General features: G+C 56.5%; 1 protein-coding gene across 1 annotated transcript; it reads right to left on the bottom strand.

Annotated features, from left to right (window-relative positions):
* Positions 1 to 27,934, bottom strand: MXRA7 (matrix remodeling associated 7). The gene is made up of 4 exons (XM_026484067.4): positions 27,652 to 27,934; positions 12,390 to 12,489; positions 9,222 to 9,318; positions 1 to 2,443 (listed from the first exon to the last, which is right to left on the bottom strand). Exons 1-4 carry the CDS (start codon positions 27,916 to 27,918, stop codon positions 2,329 to 2,331), a joined length of 579 nt encoding a protein of 192 aa, XP_026339852.2. The 5' UTR covers positions 27,919 to 27,934; the 3' UTR covers positions 1 to 2,328.
* Positions 27,935 to 27,983: the final 49 nt, after the last annotated feature.

The raw sequence follows: 27,983 nt of genomic DNA, 5'->3' as shown, positions 1-27,983 counted from the left end.
GGGATGGCACCTTGTGGGTGTGTGTGTTGATCTTGCCATCGCCTCTGACTCCAGGAAACTTCTGAGGACCGGTTCTGAATCTGCAGGTCCATTTGTTCCAGGCACTTTGAGTTTCCTGAGCCAGAGCAGTCCTGATTATCTGGTGGGACTCGTGTGTGTCAGTTTGAAGTGGGTTCTGAGAGGACTCTTCTGGCCACAGAGGGACTCGAGGGTGCCCCAGTGAGGCAGGTGAGGGCACAGGAATGGTATAAACACAGGTGGAAATGGCAGCAGAGCCACCCCCACAGTCCCAGAGTGCTCAGTGCTTCCTCGAAGCATCAGAGGCCCAGTGTGGAACCTGGGCAACAGGACCCCCACCCTGGACATGTGCAGGGTGCTGTACGCAGCATCCTTCAGAGGCTCCCAAGTCCCCACCAGGTGACCGAGTGGTCCCGCTGTTTACGCAGCAACCACCTCCCTCATCCCTTTCTCACAGAGTCCTGATGGGGTCCTGTTCTCTGCTTCCGTGAACGGCCCTGTGTTGAGGGGACGCTGCCCCAGCCCCAGGTACCTCAGCCAACCATGGTCGGCCCATCTCCTTGCTGGAGATTGGGTGAGGCTTGAACACATGACCTATTCTGGCCAACTGGGAGCTGAAGGGGGGGGCAGGTGCATGGGTTCCCTAACTCCTAGAGACACAAGCCAGACACGGCTCTTGTCCTGCATCTGGATGTGACACCCAAGCCCCTGCGGCCGTCTTGCAAGCCCGAGGAGGGCTATGGGCCACAAGAGCCCACAACGCGAGCAAGTCTGAGCCACAGGAACGGCCACTTGGGTCCATTCTGCTCCTGGGCTCCTCCGTGACCCAGCTCCTCTCTGGTGTAAGCCCGCGGAGTTGGACCTTTCTGCTCGTTGCTGTTGGAACATCTTAGTGGGTCCAAGGATACGAAAGTTCCTTGAGTTTACTTCCCACAGCCATGGCAGTTTGACTCAAGTACGCACGGGTCTTTCCTGTTCGGTATAATCAGAGAAGAAGGATCCAGGCAGGAGAAGAGGAAGGCCCATCATCCGGCATCGGGGCAACGCGATGGGCAGGGCGGCCCCAGGGGAGGTGGCCCTGCTCGCCGCTCGCATCCAGTGGGTAGGGAGAGGAAACGATGGGGAAGGGGTCCCTGGGAGGTGACAAAGGGAACAAAGAACTCTCAAATCAGAATTTTTTTAAAAAGCAGTGACAAAAAGATAATTTTTAAAAAAGAAAACCACCGACATTGGGCTAGAACAGCAGACCGTCCTCCTGTGCAGACTGTCAGCAAGGACGCAAAAGGAATCACAGCAACAGACAGGAGAGGTGCCCGAGGAGAATTCTAGTGGCGAGCAGAGAGGAAGGAGAGTAACTCGCCCCCCGCCACCCGAATGTCAGGTGCACAAAAGGCCACCGCTTCTTTGAGTTCACGGTGTTGACTTAGCTTTATTTCGGCAAATACACAATATTTATAAGAACTTCATAGCTCTGTCCTCAGCAGACCCTCCCCAGCTCCGTTTGCTACGGGTGAGCGGAAGCAGGGCCCGTGCAGCACGGAGGCGCCGCTGTATTCGCCTCGGCCCGCGCCGGCTGAGGCCCCAGGAGCCCCGGAGGCGTCCCAGCCACGGCCCCGTCAGGTCATTTCGGTGTTTTCGTGCATGCCGTCTGGGCAGGTGCCCTCTCCCTGCACACCCGGCCGTCTCCCCTGGAGGTCCTTCGTCTCCCTACGGGTGGGCACCGTGTCGCACCCTCGATGTCTCTCCCCAGCAGCGAGCCTCGCCCTGGGTGTGTTACAAGCGCTCCAACGAGCCTCCCTCCCTTGTGGGAAGTCAGTCTCAAGCTTAAATGGGAGCAGCGGTTCGCGGGTCTCGGCTCCGATTACACTGATCTGTGCGCCCGTGGAAGGTGCGTGTTGGCTGAGGGTTGCTGCTAGAAGGACGCTCAGGCCGGGGCAGGCAGCAGCTCGCACCCCCGGGCACCGGGCCCCCTCCCCGCAGCTGGTGTGGCAAGGATTCGGGGATGCTGTGGGAAGACGGGTCACAGGTCCTGCTGCCTGGGCGTCCAGTCTAACAACGCTGCCTCCTCCTGCTGCCTCAGAAGGCTTTCTGGAAGCCTCCGTAACTGCATGGGAGGAAGTGGCAGGGGAGCACTGTCTTAGCCGACAGGTCTACCTCTGACGACAGCGATCCTGATTCCTGTAACGTGAGGCCTAAACTGTGGGAGCTGCGCGAGCCGTGCGTCATCCTCCTCTACGGCTACGTATGGGAGAGGGAAGGAGCCCGCTGACGTCCGCCGTGAGGGCCAGGGCCTGGCGGGGCGAGGGCCGTCTACATGTCGTAGAGCCGGAGCTGCTCCTGCACGTCACCTGCGGACATCTCCCCAAACGTCTCCTTGTTGTCCTTCATGAGCTTGAAGATGGCCGCCAGCTGCTCCTTCTGCACTCTGCGGGGAAGAGAGGACACAGAGGAAAAGGGTGCTCCGAGCCCACAGCGGGGGGACGCCACGCGCGCCCGGGCCTGGGGCCCCGCTCTCTCGGCTGCTGCCGTGTCTGCTTCCCAGGACAAGAAGAAAATCAAACCGAAGCGAAACCCACTCAACACCCACGAGCTCGTGTGGCGGAATGACCTCAGCTGGAAGGTTCTAAAGGCGGGATCCACGTCTTGGCTGTTCCCTGCGGGTCTGGGGAGGACCCAAGTGACCCTGTGGGTTCCCGTGCCTCTGTTTTCCCTTGGGCCCCCTTTTAGTGTTGACCTCGCACCTCCTGGGAGATACTGGGGAGAGGCCCGTTCTGTTAAGTGACTGGAGAGCGAGCCCGGGAAGAAACAGGCTCTCGACAGCCTCCGTTTAGAGGGATGAGGACAAAAACCAGTACCAGGCGAGAAGTTGGGGGCGCCCGCGGAGGTGCACATGGGGGCTTGACCCAGGGGCACGGTTGGCATGGGTCTCACTGCTCAGAGGAAGGAGCGCCTTTTCCTGATGTGCACAGAGACCTTATGGCCAGCGGGGCCCTGCCCTTCCTACCACAGAACCGGCCTGCACACGCTGGGCAGCTGGGACTGACGGGAGGCTCGGCCACACCATCTGACCAGCACGGGACAACTCCCAGGAGCGCAAACATTTTGAAAGGGTGGGACAAGACTGCAGCGCAAAGCAGGGACGGTCTGGGGCTTGCTTGTTCTGCTGCATGCACGGGGCTGTCAGCAGGGCTGACTTCTGGCTTCTGTGCTGTCTCTGGGCCACCACACCCTGCGCCCCGGCCCTCTCAGCCCCTCCCTGCAGCCAGCAATGCTACAGACACAGCAGGTCCCGCGTGGCTGGGCTCTGGCATGACCTCTGGCCACCCAGAACGCTGCCAGGGTGGGGTGGGGTCCGAGCGTCTGGTCTTATGCAACAGATTCTTTCAGTGGGACCCCATACCTCCCATCCGGAAGTTGGTTTTCTGGCTACAGCAGCATCTAGAAACTGAAATATTGAAGTCCCAAATCCCAGCCTCTCTGTCACCCTGGGAATGTGATTTCTACAGTCTGTTTTCCCATCTGGAGGCGAAGGAGCCTGCCATAGGTGTTCTGTACCCTGCAGTCCGAAGACAGCACTGTGGATTGAAAGGTGTGTGTTGAGCTCCCTGGATGGAATCACATTCCCGCTGGCCCCGAGCGAACACAAATTCTCAGATATTTTTGGTGGTTGTGGCACTTGGGCATTTTTAACAGGGTGGACCTATGACTTATACTCTGCTAGAGAGTAACAGGCACCAGTATGAGAGAGAGCTCAAATTTTAACGGGTTCAAAGATTATTTCTTAAAAACAAAGCAAAACTGAAAAAACACACAATAACCAAGATCATCTACTCAACGTTTATTGGGCTGAACACAGGCTGAATATACAGATCCAAGCTGCCAGGAGTACGTGAGGCTTGGTGCCTACAAGCCACGTGCAGGAAGATTCCAGACAACTAACTAGTTAGATAACGGACCTGGAGAGAGTCGCCTGCTTACTGTATCAGTAAGATCCCAGCCTGGACACGGCTGTTATTGCTGTGTGGGGACATGTGTGGCGACAAGGGTACATCTGCTTGTCACGCGGCTGGCCCACTATTGCCCGATCTGCACTACACCCTAATCCTAAGCCTTTAGGCCCAGAGAAGGGCACTGGGAACGTAACATGCCCTAGGGGTTGGCATCCCGGCCTTCTTCTCAAACGGACAAATTTTTTCTATAAACTTACTGCTTTAAAAAAATGTTTTAGCCAACACATCTAAAAGCTGCAGATTAGTTTGCTATAGTATAAATATTGCCCAATATAAAATTCCAAGAAACGGATCTGGGACTGATCTCATTACCTGGTGAAATCCTGACTTCTCTGCGGCACCTTCTAGGAAACGGTATAGTCAAGAAATCTGTTTCAAGCAGACTATTCTTACTGCTCCCACCAAAGCGAAGGTGGAGACTCGGCTGAGCCAGTAAGAGCGTCAGTGAAAAGGCCTCGGAGCCGCAGAGGCCTGGCTTCCGGCCTCCTCTACCTGAGGGTCTAGAGCTGGTGCTGGTTCCCTGCGGTGGGGCCATCAGACTGGTGTCCCCCAGGGGGACCCGCAACACCCAAGCCCGCCAGACAGAAAGAGGGCAGTGGGCCCCCAGGGGAAGGAGGGCCGTCCACCATCCCTGAGGCAGCTAACGGACAGGAGCTTTGCCTCGGCTGCCTGCAATGCCTCAGAGTCTCTCACGGTTTGGCTCCAGTGAAGGGAAAGGCCAGTGGGTGGCTGGGTGGGGGGCACTGGAATGAAGCTGGTTTTAAATGACACTGGTGGTTTTAAATGACACGGTGGTTTTAAAATGACAAGGTGGCTGTCGCTGGTGACATCACAGGGGTGAAGGGTGAGTCGAGAGCATAAGAAAAACCAAAGTCTACGAAACCCTTGCTTAAACAAGCTAATCCGCACCAACGGGGAGGAACACCTCTACCCCGGGGCCCAAGGCACTCCCGGCACCCTCCCCGCCGAGGGACAGGTCCTGATGGAGGGTCTGGGTCCCAGCGGATTTATGCAGGCCAGAGGCACCTGGGAGCCTGCACGGCTCCGCTCTGGGGATTTCCATTTTATCTCTCAAGCTTTTTAGATGCCAAAAGAAAAGCCTTTAGCAGGAGGCTAAGGATAACTTCATTATTCTTCAGTTCTGTAAAGAGAAATAGGAAGAAAAGATCATTTATTTTACTTCTTCCATCTAACAAGTATTGTGGGGGAGGAACTGGGGAACGGGGATGAGGAGAAGGGTGTTTGGGATTGCAGACGCCAGGCTGGACACTGGTTTCTCAGACACGGTGCAGTTTGCTTTTCGTCACCTGCAGCAGGACACTATGTTTCCTAGAGCTGGCCCGACCCGGCACAGGACCTCAGCAGCCTGCCGCATCCCATTCTGAGTCCGGAGTCCGTGAGGCATTTAGTTAGGCCGGGAGGACCCTACTGCTCGGCCCGTGGGCAGGGCGGACCGTGGGTCAGATACTGGGTGCTTCTGATCTTTGGCTGTGTGCCTCACTGGGGCCATCCCGTCACGCTCGACTGTTTTGTCCCCCTGGGGACACTGGCACACTAGGGATGCTTGCCCACCTTTTCTAAAGGACACCCAGAAGCACACAGACTCCACAGGGGCTCTGACTTTGTCCCTCCGGCGCCCTCTTCTGGAGTCAGAGTCACGCGCGTTTCTAGACATTGACACCGGCAAATCCTTCGTGGACTCACCAGGTTGCAGACAGCAGAATATCCCACAGCCTGGGTTCTCCACTCCCCCCTGCCTGTTATGCCGTACAAAACACCTTCCACCAGAGTCGTGTCCCCTTCCAGAAAGGTCAGGACATTCTGAGGACCTTCAGAAGGGAGTGGGTGCTGGGGTCCCAGGTTCCCGCCTATCCGAGCCAGCCTGGGCCACTTTGCTCTGGACCAGAAGGTGGGAACAGATGGCGTACAAGGACAGGAGTGGGCAGGGGTGCTTTTTCTTTTTCCTGCCAAGCTCGCTGGCTTCGCTAGCTCTGGGAGCCGGAGGAGCAGTGGGCAGCCTGCAAGCCCACTGTCCCAGCCACACTGAAGCTGGATGTGGCACCTCCCAGAGAGACTGCGCTGGGAACGCACACCCCAGCAGCCAGGCACGGCAACGCCAAGGATGCCATGAGCCCTGAGCCCCAGGAGAAGCCTCGGAGGAGGGGGCAGGCCGTGACAGAGCAGGGTCCTCCTGGGGCAGCAGCCAGCTCTGGATCTGTAAACCTGACCACTTTCTGCCCCTTGGGCAGAAGGAAGCTGACCTGTGAGCAGTTCCAAGGATGGGAAGGTCCATTTAAACACGCAGAGGAACGATCTGGGCTCTTGATTTTAGCCCTGCTTCCTAAGTGCTGTGTCCTGAAAATTTGTAAAGTGACGCTTTAGGGGATGCTGGCTCATGTGACCACTAAGGACTTGGGCTCTGCATACGACTGTTCTGTTGGCTGTGTTGATAAATTTAAAGTCAGGGACTTGCAGCATTTTTTTCGTTAACTAGCTTGCAAGTCAGCTGGGACCCCGAGGGCCAGGAAAGGGATTAGAAACAGGCAGAGTTTGGTCGGAAAGAATCTGACAGGCAAAGAATAGAGCACACTTCGCTGGCCCGCAGTTTTAGTGGTTTGACGATAATGTGCATGTTCTTTTTCATACTGGAATCCCAGGGCCGTTTCCTAGACTCAGCGGGGACCAGAACGAACTTGCACCCGCCAGCTCTCCCGGGCCACAGGGGAACCACAGGAACTGCCGTGCTGGAGACGAAGAGACAGAGCCGAACTCGTCAGCCTCTGCAACCCCAAGCATCACCACGAGAGGGACAGAAGCAGCTGCAAGAGGGGTGCGAGTCAAGGGGCCCCATGCAGTGCCACGTGGGCTGGCCGCATGCAGGGGCAGGAGGCAGCAGGCAGACGGCACAGGCAGACGCGTGCAGCAGCCGCGGGGAGCATGCTGGGGAAGGGCAGGGGTGAAAATGAGCGTGAACTCCAGCTCCACCCTGAGCGAGGACCGAGTTTAAGTGCCTCAAAGTCCACCAGCCCCTCCTTCTCCACCTGGGGCACAGGCCTGCAGATGAGGAGGGAAGATCTCCTCCTTCACCCCAAGAGCAGCCCTGGGGCACGGTCTCCGCCCCACGGAATAGCCAAGTGCGTGAGAGGCCCCACAACCCTGTCGGGAAAGACCCTCTGCCCCCCGCGCGGCCGATGCAGAGTCGGCTGTCTAAACATAACAGAGAAGAGACTTTCCCTCCCTCTTCCTGAGGTCCTGGCTCGGAGCCCAGTGACAGTGGCCATCTGACCCCGCAGCCTGAGGCCTGGCATCCGTCCCCTAACTGTCTGTCCTTCCTGTTCCAGTGACTCCTCACGTCCACCAGGAGCACCTGCCCGAGCCCAAGGAATCAGGCCTGTCCTGACCGCAGCTCCGTCCACAGGGACCTTTGCGGGACCCCAAGCGCATCCAGCCCTCCCCATCCTTAATCCAGAGGCTGCGAATATTTTCGGTAAAGGGCCCGATTCTGACTCTTCTGGGCCCTGTGGGCCACGCGGCTCTCTTGCAACTTCTCACTCCGGTCACAGTGGTGCGGAAGCCACCACAGACCATGGGAAAACAAGAGTGGCCGTGTTCCAGTCACAGTGAGCTTACTGACCAGGGCTGCAGTTGGCCACCCCTTCCTGACCCGGAAAACCTGCCTGTCCCACCACTCGGGAGCACAGGGGTTTTTTGCCACACGAGGCTTTCTTCTTAGGGCGGGCCGAAGCGGCAGGGCGACACCCAGCGGTCCCAGAGGGGGACGACAGTTCAGCCCCAGCCTCACAAGGGGGCGCTAGCTCCCCACCAGCTGGTCCGTGAGGCCCACCAGGAACTTAGGTCCACTGGGTCCCAGAACTCTGCAGCCCTGGGAGGGGGGCGGTCACACAGCATCTCCCGTGCTGGCGAAGAAAGAGGCCACTCGGTGCATGGAATGTATCAACTGGTTATGAAGGTGGCGGAGGAGGGGAGGGCTCGACCGTGTCAGTCACGTTGAGGACACATCAACAGACAGGAGGGGGGATGCACCACTGGTCTAAGAAGTCAATCTCCTTACCAAAAGGATTTGCAAGACTATGTGTGGTTCAGGACCTAAGGAACTTGCTACAGGGAAGTGAGGTCAGAGGTCAGCTCAATCCTGAAATATAAAGGCAGCAAACCAGATCACACCCAGAGGCAGTGTCGCCAGCACCAAGGGGTGGCTCCCCTGGAGGCCACCTTCCCCTGCTCCCAGTCTTCCTCAGGCTGGGCCTGCCACCACCCCTCCACCCCAGGGGAAGAGCCTTCCAGGCCAGGTTTGGAAGAGCTGGTGACAGTTGCGGGAGGGGAAATGGGGATCCTCATGGGCAAAGCAGCTTCTGACTTTGGAGGGACCCTGGGTGGTGTGGCCAGCGGCAATGAAAGAGTGGCTGAGTTATGCATTCGAATAAGCCCTCCTGTCCTCTGTGACCCTAGAATCCCCCCCTGGGCTCCCGTTTAGACTCCTGCTTGAACCGGAGCACGGCTGGCTCCAGGCCGGCCGGAGGCGTGCAGGAGACAGCTGGACTGGGGGTCTGACCACCGGTTCCCTCCCCAGCTGTCCTGCTGCTTCCAGAGTGTTCCTCAGCACCCTAGCGGCATGGAGGGAGGCCCACGGGTGTGCAGTGGGTGTCCGGCGGGGGCGGGGGCCCGATTCTAAAGCTGAGAAGCTAGGCAGCTGCAGCTGTGGGAGCTCCGTGGAGCAGAACAGATAGGAACCGACCGCAGACGCCGGGCTGGGAGGGGCCGGAGGGGCAGGAGAGGAGGGGAGGGGAGCTGCCGAATGGATGAGCAGGAAGAATTGCGCCCTGTCCCGAAGTGATAGATTGGTTTTGTCATGAACTCTCTGGGTGAGGGAGCGGTCTGCTCCAGGCTCTTCCCTGGCGTCTAGCTTCTCCCTTTTCAGTGGGGGCGAGGGGCAGGGGAGGGACTCTGCGGCCCTCCCCTCCTCCCCAGCTATGCCGGAGCACCCCAAAGGGACTGTCTTCAGGGGAAACCGAGCCTGGCTGAACAGAGCCAGGACAGGAAAGAGCCCCTAAACAGAAAATGGGGGAGTGGCAGTGGGTTGGGGCAGCGGTTTGCCGCAGGCTCGCCCTGTCTCCCGGCACCCGAGCGCAGGGGCAGGACAGTCAGGGCTCACGGGTGCTGTGTGGTCCCTACCTCTGCTCTTCCTCCAGCTCCTCTTTGGTCATCATCTTCTTGTACTGGTTTCCCCGCAGCTTCCCGGGGCTGTATTTAAAGGAGAAGACCTCTCCCCCTGCAGAGAGGAGACTCGGTCAGAGCTGGCGCGAGGGTCTGAGTGCTGGGGGCCTCCCCCAGACTCCGGGTCCTCTTCCCCTTTTGTTAGTTTCAAAAGGGCCATCTCGGCTGGCGGGGATTCCCCCATCCCCCCCAATGCCCACACAGGTGCTGCCAGGCCTCAGAGAGGAAGCCATGCCCTTAAGTGGTCCTTCAGCCCAGCAGGTGTAGGGCAGACAGCCCCCCGCCACCCCCGGGGACAAAGACTCAACGGCTTATCTTGTCTAATTCCCATGAAGGCCTAAAGAATTGAGTAAGGGAAATGCGGAGGCCCGCAAATCACCCTCCCACACAGATACGGTCCTTCTCGGTTCTCTGGAGAGTTTACTTCTCTGTCACTCCAACGTCCGGAATCTCAAACACCTCCGCATCCTGCCCCGGGCCACCCTGACCTCCAGCTGGCAGCTGTCCCTGTTTGATCACACAGGCTGATGTGGGCCCAGGGGGAGGAAAATGCCTCGGGCCCTCGGATTCGGCTTCTCTCTGGGCTGAAGGAAGAAGGCTCTGGATGCAAATTCAGAACCCAAGTGTGATGTGATGGGGGCCGTGCTCTCTCCAAAACCTCGCCCAGGAGGAGGACGCTGGCGGGCTCCACAGCCCTCCTGTGGCCCCCTCACCCTGGCCAGCTGTCCAGGGGCTGAAGCCTTGCCTTAGGAAGAAGTGACTACATTTGTACAAGGATTCCTTTGCTCTTCATTCTTTCTGCAAATATTTAGTGAGCACTCTGCTAGGGGCTGGGGCCTTAGCAGTGAAGAAAACACACAGCAAGCAAAGACAAGTCAAATACAGTTAAGTTGGTCATGAGTGCTCTGCAGAAAGGACAGGGGAGTGGGAGGCAGGGCGGGGGCCGCTTGAAGTTTCATGGGGGTGGGGTGGGGGTAGCATCAGGGAGGGTTTTACAGACGGTAGTTGAGGGAGTGCGGTGAGTTGAGCCCTGCAGTGTCCGGGGAGACAGGTGCAGCAAAGAGAGGAGGCCAGTGGCACTGGATGGTAGAGAGGGGCCAGGTCATCATTGGGGCGGGGGGGGGGAGTCTTGGTTCATCCTCCAGGTGAGATGGGGCTTTGCGCAGAGACAGGGGAATCCATTCCCACCCCTCCTCACTGGGGACCCCAGCCCCCATGGGCCGGCTCTTCCTCCAGGCTGAGCTGAGCTCAGGTTGACAAGCAAGGGCTGGAAATTCCAGTACCATTCCTTGTGGGCCCACAGAATCAGGAGCTTCCAACAGCACCGGGTGTGCACTGCCTGCATCTGGGGATCTGGGTACTTTGCTGAGTAATTCAGAGCTGCTGTCTGAGGGGCCTGGGTCCCTGGTGATCAGGAAAGCCGGAAAAGCCTGCCAGAGGGGCGGGATCACACAGAGGCTACGGCCTCAGGATGAGCTCACAAGCAACGCTCGATTCTGGACCTCAGGAAGAGGCAACAGACAAAGAAAACCAATTAACCTCAACATCAAGGTCATTGTGTTGCTATGTTTTAGAAAAATAAAACATAAAAAATTCTGCCAGCTGCGTACGACTCAAGGTTTTCATTCATGGGGCAGGTCTGATGAGTCTGATGTTTTCCGGGCCAGGCAGGACGACTAGAAAAGGATTTCACCTAATCACATCATGTGTGGTGTACCAAGGGGTACACAGTCGCATCTAATTTTGCTAGAACGGGAGGTTTCGATGTGAGGGCCTCCTGGGAGCAGGACTTCCTCCTGCAGCCTTCTGTGAATCACCAGGTCGCTTAGGGAGGGCGTCTGAGCGACACTAATCAATTAGCCCCAGAGCTGAGCTGCTCACTGCAGAAGGGCTGGGGGCCTGTTCCTCTTATCCTCCGACAGCTGCGGCCATAAACCTCCCCTCCCTCACCCTGTCAGAGCTGGCAGGAGGTGGCGGGGGGATGGGGGATGTCCAGGAGGCAGCAGTCAGATAAGGAGGGGGGCCCGTGACAAGGCACAGGGCTGGCTGTAAGGCTGGTGAGCCTCCCCTTGTCCTGGCCAGGGGCCTCTGGCTCCGGCCCCTTCCTGTGTCCCAGAGTCGCAAACAGGATCCTGACTTCCAGCATCCCTGCAGCTGCCTGGGGCCACAAGGCAGGGACACAGGGCCACAGTTCCCGTGCGTCTCTAACCTGCAGATGACGGAGGAGAACCAACCGCGCCAAGGAGAGCAGGTCCCCCTGACCCGCCTCCGCAGCTGCCCGCCCTTCCCTGCTCCTCTGAGGCAGTACCAACAGAAGCCGCAGCCCTGTGGGGCCTCAGGGGAGGAGCTGTGGGCCCCCCCCCCCCCCCCAGCGCTGCCCTGCTGCCGGCCCACACGCCCATACCAGCCGCGGTCACGGCATTCCTGCAACCCACTCTTTCCACTGCCCCTGCCAGCCATCGGTCACGGCAACAGTTTGGCTTTTTAAAAAAATGATGAAATATTTCAAACATACACAGAAGTACAAGTAATAAGTCCTCCATGTACTTTCCACATAGATTTAACAAATGTTGACATGTTGCTTTCGTTTGTTTTTAAGAAATAAAACACGACAGACCCAGCAGACACGCAGACCACGTGTGGTTCTGTCTCTGTCTGTCTGGGGCACTGGCCCCCGTGGGTGCCCAGGGCAAAGCCTCCGCCCTCCACCCAGTCAGGTTCGAAGTGGCCAGTTTTCTTAATGCTCCCCGTCACTCCCGCTCCCTTCTCCTGGCCGGCCAGAGTCTGATGGCAGGGAAGTCCGGCCAGTTAGCCCGAGCTGCTCAGACATCTCCTCCCCTGGGGCCTCCATTGTGCAGAACGCCTGGGCAGCGGCGCTGTGAGCGGCTTCCGTCTCCATCAGATAGATTGGGAGACGTTTGGCGAGAAACCGAAATGCACAAGCAGTGACAGGAGGGGAGCTAGGAGGCAGGGCAGGAAATGGAAGGTCGGGGTGCTCGGTTTACTGGCGAGATGGGCCTTCCGTGTTTGAAGACAACTCACAGTTTAGAGACAGGAAAGTGGGGACAGAAAGAGCAGAAGCGACAGGGCCAGGGGCGTGCGGCCTGGAGGCTGGGTCTCACTCACCATCCTCTTCCTCAGGCCCTGCTTGGGGTGGGCCCTCCTGGCCATCCTGCTCCTGGTCCTGGTCCTGGTCCTGGTCCTGGTCCTGCTCCTGCTCCTGGTCCTGCAAGACAAGGAGAGAGTCAGCCCCGGGCGCCCGGAGCTCGAGACGGTTCATGCGGATACGGTCATCCAGGTGTCTGACTCCTTGGTGAAAGGCACCTGACTCTGGGGCCGCGGTCAACCAGCGGGGGGAGTCCGTACGACCTCTGTGCAAACGCTGTGTGGCCAAGATGACAATGGGGAGCCTGTGGGCCGAGGAGCTGTGCTTCTGACCTTTGAAACTCAGTCCCTTTACCCTTTCCGGGTGGGTGCCTGTCAAAGACTTTGGATGCCATTTTGGTAATGGGACTGGGGACTCCCACGATCCACCACCCCCACCCCCCCGCCCTGCCCCTGCTCCAGTGAGTAGAACGAAAGGCACGAGAGGATGGCTGGCGGGCGTCACAGAGGAGCGGCGCTCGCGGGCGCAGACTCCATCCCTGCCTCCTGGCACCTCGTTTCAACCCCTAACGGTTTCCATGTCCATCTTTCCAAAATTGGAGCTCCGCCTCCTTCAGGCCCGGCGCTCTCCCACGAATGGACTCAATAAACAGATGGCTGGAAGGAGTGTCCCAAGATGGCCTTCTTGGGAGGAAGGAGTGACTTCAACTTGCAGGAATGCTGGGGGGGACCAGGATGCGCCCATCCTCCAGCTACAGGGATTTTAGGGCAGTGGGGACACGCGGCCCAGGGGACTGCGGCGGGAAGCCGGCGGGCAAATACGGATATACCCCCCGGTTTAGAGAGGGAAGCACGCACAGGAGGAAGCCGCCCGCGGCGGAGAGGGCAGCACGCCCAGGCCTTTGGCACGCGGCTCCCAGGGCAGGAGCACGGAGCGGCCGGCGGCAGGCTCCCTCACAGAGCAGAGCGAGCAGAGCTGGCCTGCAAGTTTGCACAAGCCCAACAGCCGGTCATGAGTGGCAAACCCCGAAAGGCCGAGTTTCCTGTGACTTTCTCGCTCTCAGGACCACACAAAATGCAGCCAGGAGGAGCTGGGCGGGAGGCAGGAGCAGGACTTCTGCTCAGCACCACCGAGAGGGGAGCCGTGCTGCCCGGAGCACCGTTGGTCAGTACGTGGGGCTTGTCCAAATGCCCCTCTCTCACCCCCGGTTTTGCACAGGAAAACGTCTTTGTGGCTGTGGAGATTGGGGCAGGACTCTTCGGGGGAGGCAGGAAAAGGAGACAACCCTTTGACCCAGCAAACCCACTTCTAGGGATCTGCTCTGGACGGGAAAATCATCTGTTCAGGTTTTCATGCAAGAACTCTGCTTGTGTGAAGCAGAAAACACGCCAAACTGGAAACAAGGAAATGTTCATCCTTAGAGTTAAATATCTTACAGTTAAATAGATTTGGTTAACCACAATATTAACGGGTTAAATATATCACGGTGTGCACACGCCACGCAACACTGGGCTTTAAAAAGGAGGCAACCATACAAACTGATGTGAGAAATGCATCAGGGTCAATTACCAAGGGGAAAAACAAGAGGCTGCACAGTGTGAGGGGGCGATCTTCTTGCTGTAAATAAAAGATGGAAATGCACATACATGCTCATCAACGCTGAGGAAAGGTTTTCTGGAAGGACCCGCAAGGCACCCTTAGCAGTGATTACCTTTGGGGGTGAGGACCATGGGGGGAGGGGATACCGCTGGGGGAGAGACAGGCCTTCTGTGTTCATCTGATACATTTCAGTATATTTGGATTTTCTAATAAGATGCATGAATATGCATTAATTACTCCTAACATATTTTGAAAATGCTACACAGGGGTCTCTGAACTGTGAAATCTGATTTTTTTTTCTTTTTTTAAAGGAAGAGTAAAAGAAAAAAAGAGACACAAACAGCCATTAACCCATTCAGGGCTGGACCCCAGAAATCAGCCCAATATCGAGACTGGAGAGGAGGCTGATTCTCCCATTATGTGTGAGGGACACCAAGAAAAAAGAGAAATAAGCACAGTCCCTTCCTCAAGGAACTCATGATCCAGTCGGGAAGACATCTACACAAATAGTTGCTGTCCAGAGCGGAGGCAGACCCCACCATCCCAAAGGGACACAGTGAAGGGTGGCCTGCCAACACTGGCCTGGAGAGAGGCTGGTATACATTTGAATCTTGCACTTGACTTCTGAAGTGTGCTGTTTCTTAAACTGTACTTGTGATCCCGTTGGCAGGTTGGAAAGCAATTTAGAGGTTGCTACTGATATTTTTTTTAAATGTGCAACCCAGGGGCACCTGGGTGGCTCAGTCGGTTAAGCGTCTGCCTTCAGCTCAGGTCATGATCCCAGGGTCCTGGGATCGAGCCCCGCATTGGGCTCTCTGCTCAGCGGGGAGCCTGCTTCCCCCTCGCCCTCTGCCCCTCCTCCAGCTTATGCTCTTTCTCACTCTCTGTCTCTCAAATAAATAAAATTAAAATCTAAAAAAATAAAAATGTGCAACCCAAGTCTTAGTGTCATTTTCAGCTTTAATAATTTCAGAAGCATAAATGCTATAAACATACCCAAAAATGACCTTGGAAAGGTTATTTACATTTTAAATATATTGATGTTTCTCATTCAAATTCATGTAATTATCCCAGTCCAGTGCTAGACATGCCTCTAGTTGATTTTCTTTTCGCTCTTTTTTTAAAGATTTTATTTTTTTGTCAGAGAGAGAGCACAAGCAGGGGGAGTGGCAGAGGGAGAGGGAGAAGCAGGCTCCCTGCTGAGCAAGGAGGCCGATGTGGGGCTCAATCCCAGGACCCCGAGATCATGACCTGAGCCGAAGGCAGAAGCTTAACTGAGCCACCCAGGTGCCCCATTTTTTAAAAAAGATTTTATTTATTTATTTGAGAGAGAGAACACAAGGAGGGGGAGAGGCAGAGGGACAGGGAGAAGCAGGCTCCCCACTGAGCAGGGAGCCTGATGCTGGGCTCGATCCCAGGACCCTGAGATCATGATCTGAGCTGACGTTAGCCGCTTAACCGACTGAGCCCCCCAGGAGCCCCTCTAGTTGATTTTCAAACTTCAAAAACATATTCATGGCCCAAGGTTCACTGACCGGGGGATTGCCTTTGTGATTCGAGCCTGTCGATTTTACGAGGATTTGATGCGTACCTGACCGCCTGGACATGACTTTAGGGAGGCTGACCAGCTCACCAAGGTGCCGTGGGAGAGGACTCGTCCACCTGCCCACCCAGCCAGACTCCCGTTCGCACAGAGAATTAAAATGGAGAACTCGGCATTCAAATGTCAGGAAGCTAAGTAGACGAGGAATTTACATAGTAAATACTCAGCGGATGTGTGCTGTAGCTTCGTAGCATTTATACTTCTCAAGCTATTAAAACCTAAAACTGCACTAAAACTTTGGGGGTACCCCCGTATCCCGGAATTAAATGAAAGGTAAATAATGTTATGTGTGTGGTAGACAGAGATACCGTTTTATAAAATTTCTGGCATGCTGTGGCTTTATATACAGGGATGCAATTTAAAACAGACTTTTTATTGGAGACTTCATGAAGTCCGGAAAGCAGTGCTGGACTGGTCACTTACTGTTTTCTGTCTGTGCAGAAATCTCCTTCCTTTGGAAGATGCCTCTTGAAGCCCGTGGGCCCCGTGGGCAGTCAAAACCCCTCCCACAATAGACCAGCTTGCAGGTGGGACCCATGGCCCAACTCTGCTGGGGGAGAAGGAAGCTCTGGTCCTCGAGCTGTGAGCCTGGGCCTGTGGGTGGAGAGGCCCCTGGCTGCGGTTGTCCCGGAGGTCGCTCCACCCCCACCTTTCCCGGTTCTGCGCAAGCTGACCGAGCCGAGTGGCTGTCACCCCCGTCACCATCTGCTCACACTCCACTTTGCAAGCCCAGAGCAGGTCAGGTCCTCGCGGGGAGGGCTGCCCATGTCGGATACCAGTGGCGCAGCCGCTGAGGGCTGGGCGGTGGCGGGGGGTTCCCACAGCGCTGCAGGGAGCAGCCCCAGCCCGCAGGCTTCTCTAGGTTACCTTGTGAGCTTTGAGATGACATCCCCATCCTGGGAAGGAGTCCATGATTGAACAAAACAAAACACTGTTTGTTGCATTTTGCTTGTATTTTATAAAAAACGTGTACACGACAGAAAAACGGAAGTGGTGATACCGGTAATAAGATGGGCGGGTCCCGTACAAAGTGCGCATGGGACAAAGACGGCCATCCTTCTGGACGTGGTGGCCCTTCGGCCTCCCTCCAGGGCTCCCTGCCTGCAGATGGGGAACTGTGTGGGTGACAGCGAAGGAGGGCAATACGGCACAAGCACGAAATGCTGGAGCGTGAGCCGTCAGTAAGGGCTGTACCTCTGTGCCGTCCTTCCTACAGCACGTCCCACCTTCCATCCTGCTTTGGCACGTGCAGTTCTGAAGGTATGTTTTCTGGAAGCATCTAAGCCACATAGTAGAGGGGCCCCGAGGAGGGCAGCTCGGCTGAGTCTAAGGAGTCGGGCGAGGCCCCAGAGGGGACGCATCTCGGCTTTTGCAAGGACTTGCTGGAGTTTGGTGTGGCTGCAGGAGATCGCAGGGGTCAGGAAGCAGGGCTCCGACCCGGGCAGTCTTATAGGGGACAAAGCAACGAGGGGCCCCCGCGGCTTTTAAATGGGGAGAAACGGGAGGAGACCGGCATTTTTGGAGCAGGAAGTGGAATGGCGTGGCGAGGGCAAGACTGGAGGCAGGAAGAACTCCAAGAAGGGGGTTCAAAGCACAGGTGAGAGATGTCGGGCCTGAACCGAGAGGTGAAGGGACTCTGGCCCCCAGCTCAGTGTTTGTTGAATGAATCAGCAAAGGACTGGCTGCCTCTGGCTGAAGGCAATCCCCTGGGGTTCTCGAGGTCTGAGTCCCACCCTTGGGCTTGCTTCCCCACATAGCTGGGCTAGGACCACGCCTGGGGCCGCACAACCCGACAGCGCTCAGACTGCCGACTGCAAGCCAGCGAGAGGCCATCCCTGTGGGTTTCTGGTCAACGCCCTTGGTCCCACGCGTGCTGCATGGTACCCGTGTGTTGTGGGCTGAACTGTGTCCCTCCCCACATTCATATGTTGAGGTCCAAACTGCGAGTATCTCAGACTGTGACTGCATTTGGAGAGAGAGCCTTTGAAGAAGGAATTAAGTTAAAATGAGGCCGATGAGGGTGGGTCCCAACCCAATCTGACTGGTGTCCCTTTAAGAGGAAATCTGTAAGAAAGGACACACGCAAGAGACCCCGGGGTGCGTGTGCTCATGGAAAGACCCCGTGAGGATGCGGCGAGAAGGCGGCACCTGCACACCAGGGACAGAGGCCTTGGGAGCGAGCGGCCCTGCCCGCGCCGGGACCTCACAGTTCTGGAGAAAATACACGTCTGTGTTTCAAGCCGCCCAGTCTGTGGTACGTCGTTACGGCAGCCCCAGCAAACCGACACACCGTGCTCTAATGGAAGTAAATCAGTTTCGTGACAGCTGTGAATTGGCGACGCCCTCTGGGACAGACAGCTGGTGTCATCCTGGCTGGTCCCCAAAGCAGTCTCGGGCTGGGACCCAACCCCCTCACCTCACTGACCAGAGTCCCGGCATTCCACGACTGGATGGATAGAGCCCACGTTTAACTTCACATGTCCCGGGACACTTCTCCAATCCAACCTTTTCCTCCAGCGGAGGGATGGCTCGGCGGCGGGGTGGGGGGGGAGGCAAAGCACAGGGGCCAGGGTCTCCCGGAGGCTGAGGAGGGAGGCTTCTCGGAGCCAGTGTGAGCCTGCAGGCAGCACATTGCCATTTATGGCTGCCCTGGCTGATCCAAGCCCGATGCGCAGCGCTGAAGCAGAGGAGGGAGAGAGAGAGACCGAGAGAGAGAGAGAGAGACAGAGAGAGAGAGAGAGAGACAGAGACGGGGGGGGGGGGGCGGTGAGGACGAGGCAGACACACAGAGAGAAACAGTCATCTTTCTGTCTGCCCCAGGACATGGTTCTGCCCTGGGGTCCTGCACTCAGGACTCAGGACCTGCTGGGACTGTGTGACCAGCCACCAGAGCTGACTCGGGCTGTGGCTACAACAAGCCCCGCGGTCAATCCAGGCTGATTGTGTAGGACCACAGGTCCACTTCCACGGGGATGCCTGTCCCTCCCTCCCCTGCAGTAGCCAGCACAGAGAGCGGGAAGCGAGGCGAGGGCGAGCACGATTCCCCATGCACTTCTCCGCAGCCTGGGTCAGGCCCATCCCCGGCAGCACGTCTGCAGAAGGTTTCCAAGGCGGGCACCGAGACCAGGCAGGGCGCGGGGGCTGCCTCCCGGCTCCCACCGCAGGCAGAGCGGGTCTGACGAGGCTCCCCGCCTCCCAGAAAGATTCCATTAGGTAATCGGGCTGTTCATCTCCTGCATTCAGGGGGGAGCAGCCGCAGGCCAACAGAGAGCGCAGAGCTGGCGCCAGCTCCCAGAGCGCCCGTGCTGGGTGGGGAGGGCAGGCCGGCAGAGGTCACGGCTCTCTCCGCCCTCGAGTCTAAACAGCTCAGCCACGGCGCGCCTCAGTGACAGCTCCAGGCAGAGGACGCCCGGGCCAACACTCTAAATCCATAGTTGCAGCTGGATAAGGCACATCCCCGGAGACAATGAACTGACGTCTTATCCTCAACTGGCCCCTCTCATCAGTTTTTCTCTGTGGTCACAGCATCTTTGACACTTTGTCACGGCCTGGGAATGGTGATCCAAGGCTGTGGGTTCCTTTCCACTTCTCGACCGCCACCATCCCCTCGAACAGGCCCTGGGATTCACCCTCATTCTCCATGCTCCTGCCAATCACTCGGGGCCCCACACGGCACCGTGTCCTTGACCTCACTCTCCTCCAACTCATTTGCTCTGAGAACATCTTCAAATGCCAGCTTTATGATGTTTTTTTTCCCAATAAAACCCTAAAATCACCACGGCTGTGCTCAATTCAAATAATCCCCAGTCTCTGAGGTTCTCCTGCTTCCAGAGGCAGTGAGGTCAGTCTGTAACGCTTACTGGGAAGTGCTCTCCTCTCCTGCCCTTGGGGGGGGTGTGTGTGCCATGGGAGGGTGGGCAGGAACTTGGGGTCACCCTTGGAACCAAGGCCTTGGGCACACAGTCTGCCCTTCCCCATTCACCTCTAGGTGCTCGTCCTTCCTCTGTGTGCGTGGGGTCCTCTGAGGTCACAGGATCTGGGAAGAATGGTTTTCAGCTTGGGTTTTTGTCCTGGCCTCGGCAGGCAGAGCCCTGGAGCTCCGTGGGGAGGACAGAAGGGACTGCTGTAAGGAGGGAGGCGGGAATAGAGGGGCCAAGACTCCCCCCCCCCCCACCAACACACACACACAGGGCAGTTCTGCTTTCCCTTTACACACTGGACTTCCATCTAAGATTGAAGAAGAAAAATGGTATCTAGTACTTTAAAAAATGTGAGAAAACCACTGATCTAATGTGGCTTTGACCCAAGACAAAACCCTAGCTGATAAAACCTTTGATAAATTACCAGTTATCCAGTCTCTGAACACTTCTAGCCTCGGGGAGCTCACTACCTTACAGAGCAGTCTGCCCCTTTGGGGCATGACACACGGCTCTAGCGAACGCAGACAACACGTGAGGCCCTGGGTGGGAGGCCTGGGGCATGAAGAGAAATGGCCTTGGCCTGCTGCCCAGGACAGTGCTACGAGGAGGCAGCATTTGCCTTGTGGCAGGGGCTGCCAGTGTTCCTTCTCTTCGTTGTTCTTGAAGCTTTCGCATTCAACAAGCACGTACTGGGTGCTGCTGTGTGTTGAGCCTGCTGTAACAGCTGTGGACGTGGCCGTGAACGTGGCAGACCAGGCCCATTCTCCTGAGCCGACATTCTGCTGGGCAGACAATGGACACGGACATAAAGGACGACCCAGACCACATGGAGTGCCGTGAAGAAAGCCAGAGAGGGGGGCGTGCTGAAGTAGGGGTCGGGGGACACAGACGCTAGAAAGGTGAAGACGAACCATCGTCTGGAAGTCTGGGCCAGGAGGGGTCTGCCAGGCAGAGTGAAGAGCAAATCCCAGGCTCCAGCTGAGGTGTAGGCCTGGTGTGTGTGAGCTCGGGGACGCGGCGGAGGGAGTGCGGGGACAGCGGGGACCAGAGGCAGAGCCGGCCACGGGGACCGTGCTGAGAGTTCGGAATTGATTCTGCCTGTGACGGGAGCCACCGCAGGGCTTGGGGCAGGAGAGTTTGGGGTGTGGTTTCCATGTGATAAAGATGGTGCGCGCTGCTGGGTGGAACGTGGGCGGCAGGCTGGAGGTGGGGGGAGCCACTGGGAGGGAACAGCACAGCCCAGGTGAACCGTGGACCACAGTAGCAGCCAGGAAGGTGGAGAGGACAGCCTGAAAACAGGAGGTATTCTGCAGACAGAGGTGACAGGACTTGCTGATGGAGGGACTTCAGGCCGGAAAATAAGAAAACAAGGATGTTGTGTGGGCTTTCAGCCTGAGCAGCTCCGGGGGCCCGTGGAGGAATTCCAAGCAGATGACCAAGAACAGTGGGGGCAGGGAGGGGCCGAGGGCAGAAGTCAAGAACTCTTAACAGACACGGTGGTCTCAGGGGCTCACTGGACAACCTCGGGCAAGCGTTGAGGAGGTAGCCGGCCACCTGGGGTCAAGTTCAAGGAGAGGCTGGGCATCATCAGCTATTGATCAGGGGGATGACGGTAGGCAGCATGTTCTGGAAGACAGGTCTAGAAGTGAGTTCTCCAGTTGATATGGGCATGAGCTTTTCCAGCATAGACAAAGAACAAAGGACGAATACTGGACTGACTCATGAGGCAGGGCTCGGGGAGAGGGGCAGGGTGGTAGATTGAGATCTAGAGTTCAGGGCCCAGCACACAATGCCCCGGGGCAGGGAGGAGCCGGGCTGCGGAGCGGAGTTCAACCAGCCAGACTAAAACGGCCATCCTGGACTCCGACCTCATATCCCAAATGAGGGCACATTCATAAGCCCCACACACACACTCTGGCTCAGATGGCCAAGCATGCCAGATCCAATCCTATCAGATTAATGGTTTTTGGCATTGTTCCTACAAAGAGGATTTGGAGGGCAACAAAAGCTTCATAAAAAAAAAAAAAAACAAAACAAAACAAACCACCCAGGGGCAGAAATGCCCATTTTCCCCTTATCAGCAAAGATGAGGCAGAATTTGTGTGTCTACATTTGGGGGGGGGGGGGGACAGGCGATAAACAGAGACGCTTGAGCGCAGGGAGGAGAGTTCGTGGACTGACACAACCAGAACGAGAGGGGTGGGAGGAAATGAAACCACTCTGCTGGGGACCAACCAGGCTGAAGAACTTTGACCAGGACCAACTTTAAAGATCGTAACAGAAGACAGGGGTTTCGTGTTTAAAGTCTCTAAGGAGGCCTCAACCGCCGGCACAGGAACTGGTGAGACGTCATGAAAAATAAAGATAAGAATGGTTTGACCCTGGAGTAGGGTTTACTGATCTTCACAGGACACCACTGGGCTGGAGGTCTTTGCTAGTCTTGGGATCGATCTCAGAATGAGTCGTCGGCACATAGGCAACCGGCCAGGAGAAACACTAGTCATACCAAGGTCACAGAATTAGGTTCTTGCTGAGAACATGCCCAGGGTTGTCTCAACCAGAGGTCGGCTGGACAGAGTTAACAATGAGTGCAAGGAGTTCTTACTTGCAAATGCTAGACACAGGCTCACACGTGCACACCCCTCCCCCCCACAGGCCACGAAACAGGAGCTGGTAACTGGCGAGCAGATGACCATGCATCGCTAAGAGCTCTAGGAGAGATCCCAAGTGGTTTTAGTTCAACCCCTTCCATGTGGGGAAACGGAGGCCAGAAGTTATAGGACTTCCCCCAAGTCCTATGGCTATTCAGAGGCAAAACTATTAGGTGAACAAGTACCATGAATTCTCACACTGGGTTTCCTTAGCGCCCGTTACTGTCATTTGTTCTTTAGCCACTGTGGCCAGGAGGACGTGACCGATCCTTCTCCCTCCCGGGCAGGAGGGCAGGAACAGCCCGCTGCAGCGTCCCAGACCTCCTTCGTGGCTCGGACGGAGCAGCAGGACGGTCAGCAAGCCGCTCCGTCCGTGCAGAGCACCCCTTAGAGGAGGTTTCTGAGCCCCATCAAAGTCCTGCTTCATTCATCTGTCCCTATCGGTGGCCAAGCGAGTGTGGTCGGACTCAGGTTGTTCCAGAAATGCCTGAGCCACCAGGGATTGGGCATTTCTCAGGAAGCACATCCGCCCATGGTCTCCGGTCGTCTCAGCCCTCCCACACTGTGGCTGAGGCCGACGGTCTGGGAAAGAACGGGGCCACAGGGACTGTCTGAAAGGGCGCACGCGCTGTGCTTCCTTTCTAACCCTCCAAAGCTAGGCAGCTTTTTTCATAAGATACGTTCCTTAAAAATTTACTACTTCCCACTGAGTAGAAATTCTAACCGACAGCTACATTTTCTGTGTGCCAACAAGACTATCTCTGGAAGGAAGAACAAAGTTTAGCCATTAGGAAAGTCCACGGACTTCTTTCTCACATGGAAAAAAACCTGTGAGCTGGAATGACTGCCTAAAAGACGCTCTTGCACTACCGAACACTGAACTCTTGTTCGCAGCTCTGGGCACCGTCCTCTGTTTGGGGGTGTTCAAAACTGTCATTACTGTGAACACACTGTTTCATGATCTGCACTTTTCCTTACTTAGTTCTACCAGCTTGCTAAGTAATCCAACGTCCTAATTAATGAACATTTGGACTATTTCCAGTTTCCTTCCCAGCAAACCACTAGACCTGTCATAGACTCCCCAAATTCATATGCTGAAGCCCTAAGCCCCAGTGTGATGGTATTTGGGGGGGGGGCTTTGGAGGTAATTAGGGTTACATGAGGTCCAGAGAGTGGGGCCCCGAGGGTGGAATTATTGTTCTTATAAGAAGAGGAAGAGACCAGAGAGCTCCCTCTCCACCATGTGCAGACACAGCCAGAAGGCGGTTGTCCGCCAGCCAGGAAGCGGGCTCTTACTGGGAACTGAATCGGCCGGCACCTTGATCTTGGACTTGCCAACCTCCAGAGCTGTAAGAAATAAATGTCTACTGTTTAAGTCTCCCAGTCTGTGGTATTTTGTCATAGCAGCCTGAGCTGACTGAGACAAGATTCCAAAGTGATATGAACAACTGCCAAGTATCTATTTGGCCCTCCGCTAGCTGGCTTCTGTGTTTTTGTTAAGAGAACAGAAAGCGGGGCCATGTTGACATCATGAAGGTCGGGACAGATGATGGGGGAGGGGATTCGCTTGCTCCTAAATTATTCTGTGGCCTCTGCAGGGGGTGGGGGGCACAGGGGCACACCTGTGGTGAGGGTAGGGGACACAGCATGGACCTAACAGCAGGGTAACTTCAGAAGATGAACCAGCGGGGAGCCTGGGTGGCTCAGTTGGTTAAGCGTCTGCTTTTGGCTCAGGTCCTGATCTCAGGGTCCTGGGACTGAGTCCTGCATCAGGCTCCTTGCTCAGCGGGGAGCCTGCGTCTCCCTCTGCCTGCCGCTCTCTCTGCTTGTGTGCTCCCTCTCTCTCTCTTTCTGACAAATGAATAAATAAAACCTTAAAAAAAAAGGTGAACCAGGCCCCAGCTCCTCAGTGAGGGCAGCCGGAGGAGACTGTGCAGTCCAATCAGACACCACCACCCGAGTGTCTGAAAAACCAAGCCCTTTCCTGAGAAAATCCCCCACTGGGTTTCTTTTTTCCAACACCGTATTTTTTTTCCAGTACAATTAAAACGCAGTGTTATAAAACTTTCAGGTGTACAATATAATGATTCAACAATTCTATACATTTCTCAGTGTTCATCGCGGTAAGTGTGCTCTCCAACACTGTATTTTGGGGAATTCCAAACCCACAGAAAAATCGGAAGAATTAAACAATGAACACTCATACACCGTTCACCTAGATTCACCGATTCTTAACATTTTGCCATCTTTCCAGTCTCTCCTGTGCGCGTATATGTGTAACTATTAGAATTGTGACAAGTCATCCCTAAATGTTTGGCATGCATCTTCGTTCTTATTTTATTTTATTTTTTAAGATTTTATTTATTTATTTGTCAGAGAGAGGAAGACCACAAGCAGGGGAGCGGCAGGCAGAGGGAGAAGTACGCCTCCTGCTGAGCAAGGAGCCTGACGACGTGGGACTTGATCACAGGACCCTGGGATCATGATCTGGGCTGAAGGCAGACGCTTAACCGATTGAGTCATCCCGGTGTCCCAGGCATGCATCTGCCTAAGAACAAGGACATGTTTCTACATAATCACAATGTCAGCATGACAGGCAAGAAATTGAGCATCGATGCAATAAAATGATCTAATAAGCCGTTCATTTGAAACATCTTCCAGTTATCTGCAAGATGCTCTTTATAGCTCCCCACCCCCACCCCAATCCAGAATCCAATCAAGGATCAGGCATCGCATTTGTCTGTTTTGTCTCTTTAGTCTTGAATGGAGATGAGTCTCCCTGCCTGTTCTGTGTTTGGTGACGTTTTCCCGACTCCATGGCCGAGCAGAGCGAGGACCCAAGTGCCCAGAAGCCTGAGTTCTGGCACGGACGTAACTCTAGTACTATTCGGGTGACCCTTGACCTTCACCTTGACCACTGTTTGGGAATCCTATGACATAGCCTTGCTGGAATCCACACCTCCATTTGATAAGAAGCCCAGCCATCCTAAAATTGCAACCTACACCTCAGCCCCGCAAAGCACTGTTTCCAGGCCTTAAAAGGACCAACTCTTATTTGTGACCTTGTTCGCCGTGATTCTTTGTGAGGGTGCGGCATGCCTGTCATGCTTCCTCCGCTGCCCACCCCTACACTCACCCCTAGGAGACATGACAAGACAGAGGTTCTAATAATAGAGCTCTGCCCTCTGCCTGGCCTCCCTGTCCCGGCTGGCTGATCACCCCCCATTTCTTTAGTGGCTGCCTGGTGTCTCAGCCCATCACGCTACTTTCCCACCCAGCTCCGCCGGGCCGCTTCCCCGTGACCTATAGCCGCAGTGGGAGGCTGCTTTCCTGGGCTCCGATCCTTCTCAACAATCAGCTTTGTGAATCAGAGGCAGCAGCTGCCCTGGGCCTCCCGGGCCTGGCAGGGCAGGAAGATGATTGGATCAGAAGCACCATGAGTGAGGCAAGGTGGCTGCTCCGCCCCCCACCCCCACCCCCACCCGGCCTCATTTCCCCAGGGTCCTTCTCCCCGCTCTCCGGGCCCACAATATGATAATCAGATCTTGAAAATGCCCCAGTCCGTACGCAGTTTCTTAGCAGCTTCTTCCAGGGCTAATGCCACCACTGGGAAGGCAGAGCAGGGGACAGCGATATGTGTCCCCTCCCCCAGCACCTGACCCCAAGGCCTGAGGCACAGTCATGATTTAGTGTTTGCCAGCTGGAGTTGAGGGGGGCTCGCGCAGCAACTCAGCAAGGCTTGGGGATCTGAACCCACACGGGCAGGGCAAGAGCCCTGAGTGAGGAAACTGACTTCGAGGGGACCCTTACATTGGGATCATCTCGGGACAGGATGTCGCACAGGCAGGACAGACACAAGGCTCAGCTCTCAGAGTCATGGGGCAGCTGCCCCGCAGGTGAACCTCTATGATGTGTTTTGTCCTCCAAAGCGCCCCCTCAGCCCCGCAGGACGAGCATTTTCTTGACAGAGGCACACTGTGTTCTGGTTGAGCTGGACCGACGACTCTGAACCCACCCCGCCGGGATCTTGGATCTCGGATTGCTGAGGGCTCTCAGCCCGTGCAGAAAGCTCTCTCAGAGGTGCTGTCACCCAGAGAATCAAGACACAACTGAGCGCCACTGACAGGCGTTGCGAACTTCCGTCTAGAACTTGCTGCTGGGGGATAAAGGGCCCTGTGTAAGCTGTAGGAGCGGGGCTGGCTGAGAGCTAGGAGCAGGCTGAGAATGGCCCATAGGTCTCTCCTGTGCCCAGGAGCCTGTGAGCGCAGAAAGAATCCCAAAGATGGGAGCCAACCTAACACATCAGCACAGGTCCAAAACTCTCCCTGCCATCATCACAGGTGAGGTTGGCAAGAGCAGCTGGGCCTCCATTAAAGCGGAGTCTCTGTCCTCCCCGGGGGGAATACAACAGCCCTCCCCAGGCTGGTGAGAATCCGCTCTCCTGACACAATTAGTCACCCACTTGTCAAACAACGCGCCTGCTCAGAGGGGTCCGGCACACTTACTCAGCAAAGAGAAACGCCTTGGCCCAGCCTCACTGCCTTCTCCCCTCAAGGGCTCTCTTCAATGTAAACCATTGCGTCCAGCAAAATTCAAAAGGGCACTGCAGATACACTGACGGGGCACCCAAGCAGCTTGCTCACGGCTTCGACTGTTCCAGCCACCCTCCCATGCAGGAAGAGGGGCTTGGGAGTAAGAACAAGGCATTCTGATCCTCCTGATTCAGGGTCAAGGTTGCCGAAATCCTGGCAATGTGTCTGTCTCATGCCTGGCAAGTAGGTTTCCAATGTAAAGAGACGCACTGGAAAAAGTGTGTGGGGCTGGTGGGATGAGCGCACATCTCTCTGGATGTCCTGAAGCAAGGCGTGTAGTCAGGACAGAGCTGATGGACCGCAGGGAGTGGGCTTGGGGCAGAGCAGGAGGGCTGGTTTTGTGGGTTTGGGGGTGCTAGGCTGTGCTGTAGGAGGGCTTTATCTCACTCCTCCACTCCATCCGGGCCAGGCTTATCTGCAAGCCCAGGGGAGATGTGCCAAAGCATGTGTGCAGTTTGAAAACGACAATAGAAATGACTGCATTTGTGCAAGGCGTCTTCTTTCGGCCCCGCCCTATGCGCTTCCCAACCGAGACCTCACTGGCTCTGGAGTCTGGATTTCACATTGGCTTAACAAGAAAAATCAGCTTTTTTTTTTTTTTAAACTATGACTATTTTTTCGTTATCGAGACAACTCTCATTATTGCGGACCTTGAAATAAGCCACATGCACGTGGATCCGGGAAGCCCTGGGCCGGAGGGGTGCGGGGCGAGGGGTGGGTGTGACCCGAGCCGGGGGAGGAGGGAGCGGGGGCCGGGAAGTGGAACGCCAGAACACACTACACAACTCCGACAGGCTGGGCGCTCGCCGACACTTGGGGGGGGGGGATGGCGAGTTTGCTCTGCGCTCCCGGGGGGAGAGGGGGAGGCGGGCCCCGGGGTGGGGAAGGGGCGTCCGGGGGGGTGGTCGGGTCCGTACCTGTCTGGCCTCGGCGGCCTGCTCCTCCGCCACCGCCGGCGCCGCCTCGCGCTCCCCCGGCCCCTCGAGCTCCCCCGGGCCCTCCGGCGCGGCGGCCGGCTCTGGAGCGCAGGGGCCGGGCGCTGCGGGGGTCTCGGGGGCCTTGGCCGGGGGCACGGGCTCCGGGCTCGCGGTCGCCCCGCGCCGCACCAGCAGCCAGGCGAGCAGCAGCGCCAGCGCCGTGGCCAGCACCGGCAGCGCGGCCAGCAGCTCGGCCGGCGCCTCCATCGCGCCGCGGCCGCCCGAGTGCCCGCCCGCGGGGACCCCGAGGGAGCCCGCCGCGCCCCGCCCGC

Source organism: Ursus arctos, unplaced genomic scaffold, assembly GCF_023065955.2.
Source record: "Ursus arctos isolate Adak ecotype North America unplaced genomic scaffold, UrsArc2.0 scaffold_24, whole genome shotgun sequence".
In the NCBI taxonomy this organism is placed as follows: Eukaryota; Metazoa; Chordata; class Mammalia; order Carnivora; family Ursidae; genus Ursus; species Ursus arctos.
The sequence above is the reverse complement of the archived record's forward strand: the minus strand, read 5'-3'. Positions and strand labels throughout refer to the sequence as shown.

What these genes read in the sequence shown, in the direction of transcription:
- MXRA7 (XM_026484067.4), bottom strand. Translation starts at nt 27,918, where the DNA reads ATGGAGGCGCCGGCCGAGCTGCTGGCCGCGCTGCCGGTGCTGGCCACG. An exon ending in AGGCCGCCGAGGCCAGACAG is followed by an intron (nt 12,490 to 27,651) that starts GTACGGACCCGA and finishes CTTGTCTTGCAG; the next exon opens with GACCAGGAGCAGGAGCAGGA. An exon ending in GAGCTGGAGGAAGAGCAGAG is followed by an intron (nt 2,444 to 9,221) that starts GTAGGGACCACA and finishes TCTTCCCCGCAG; the next exon opens with AGTGCAGAAGGAGCAGCTGG.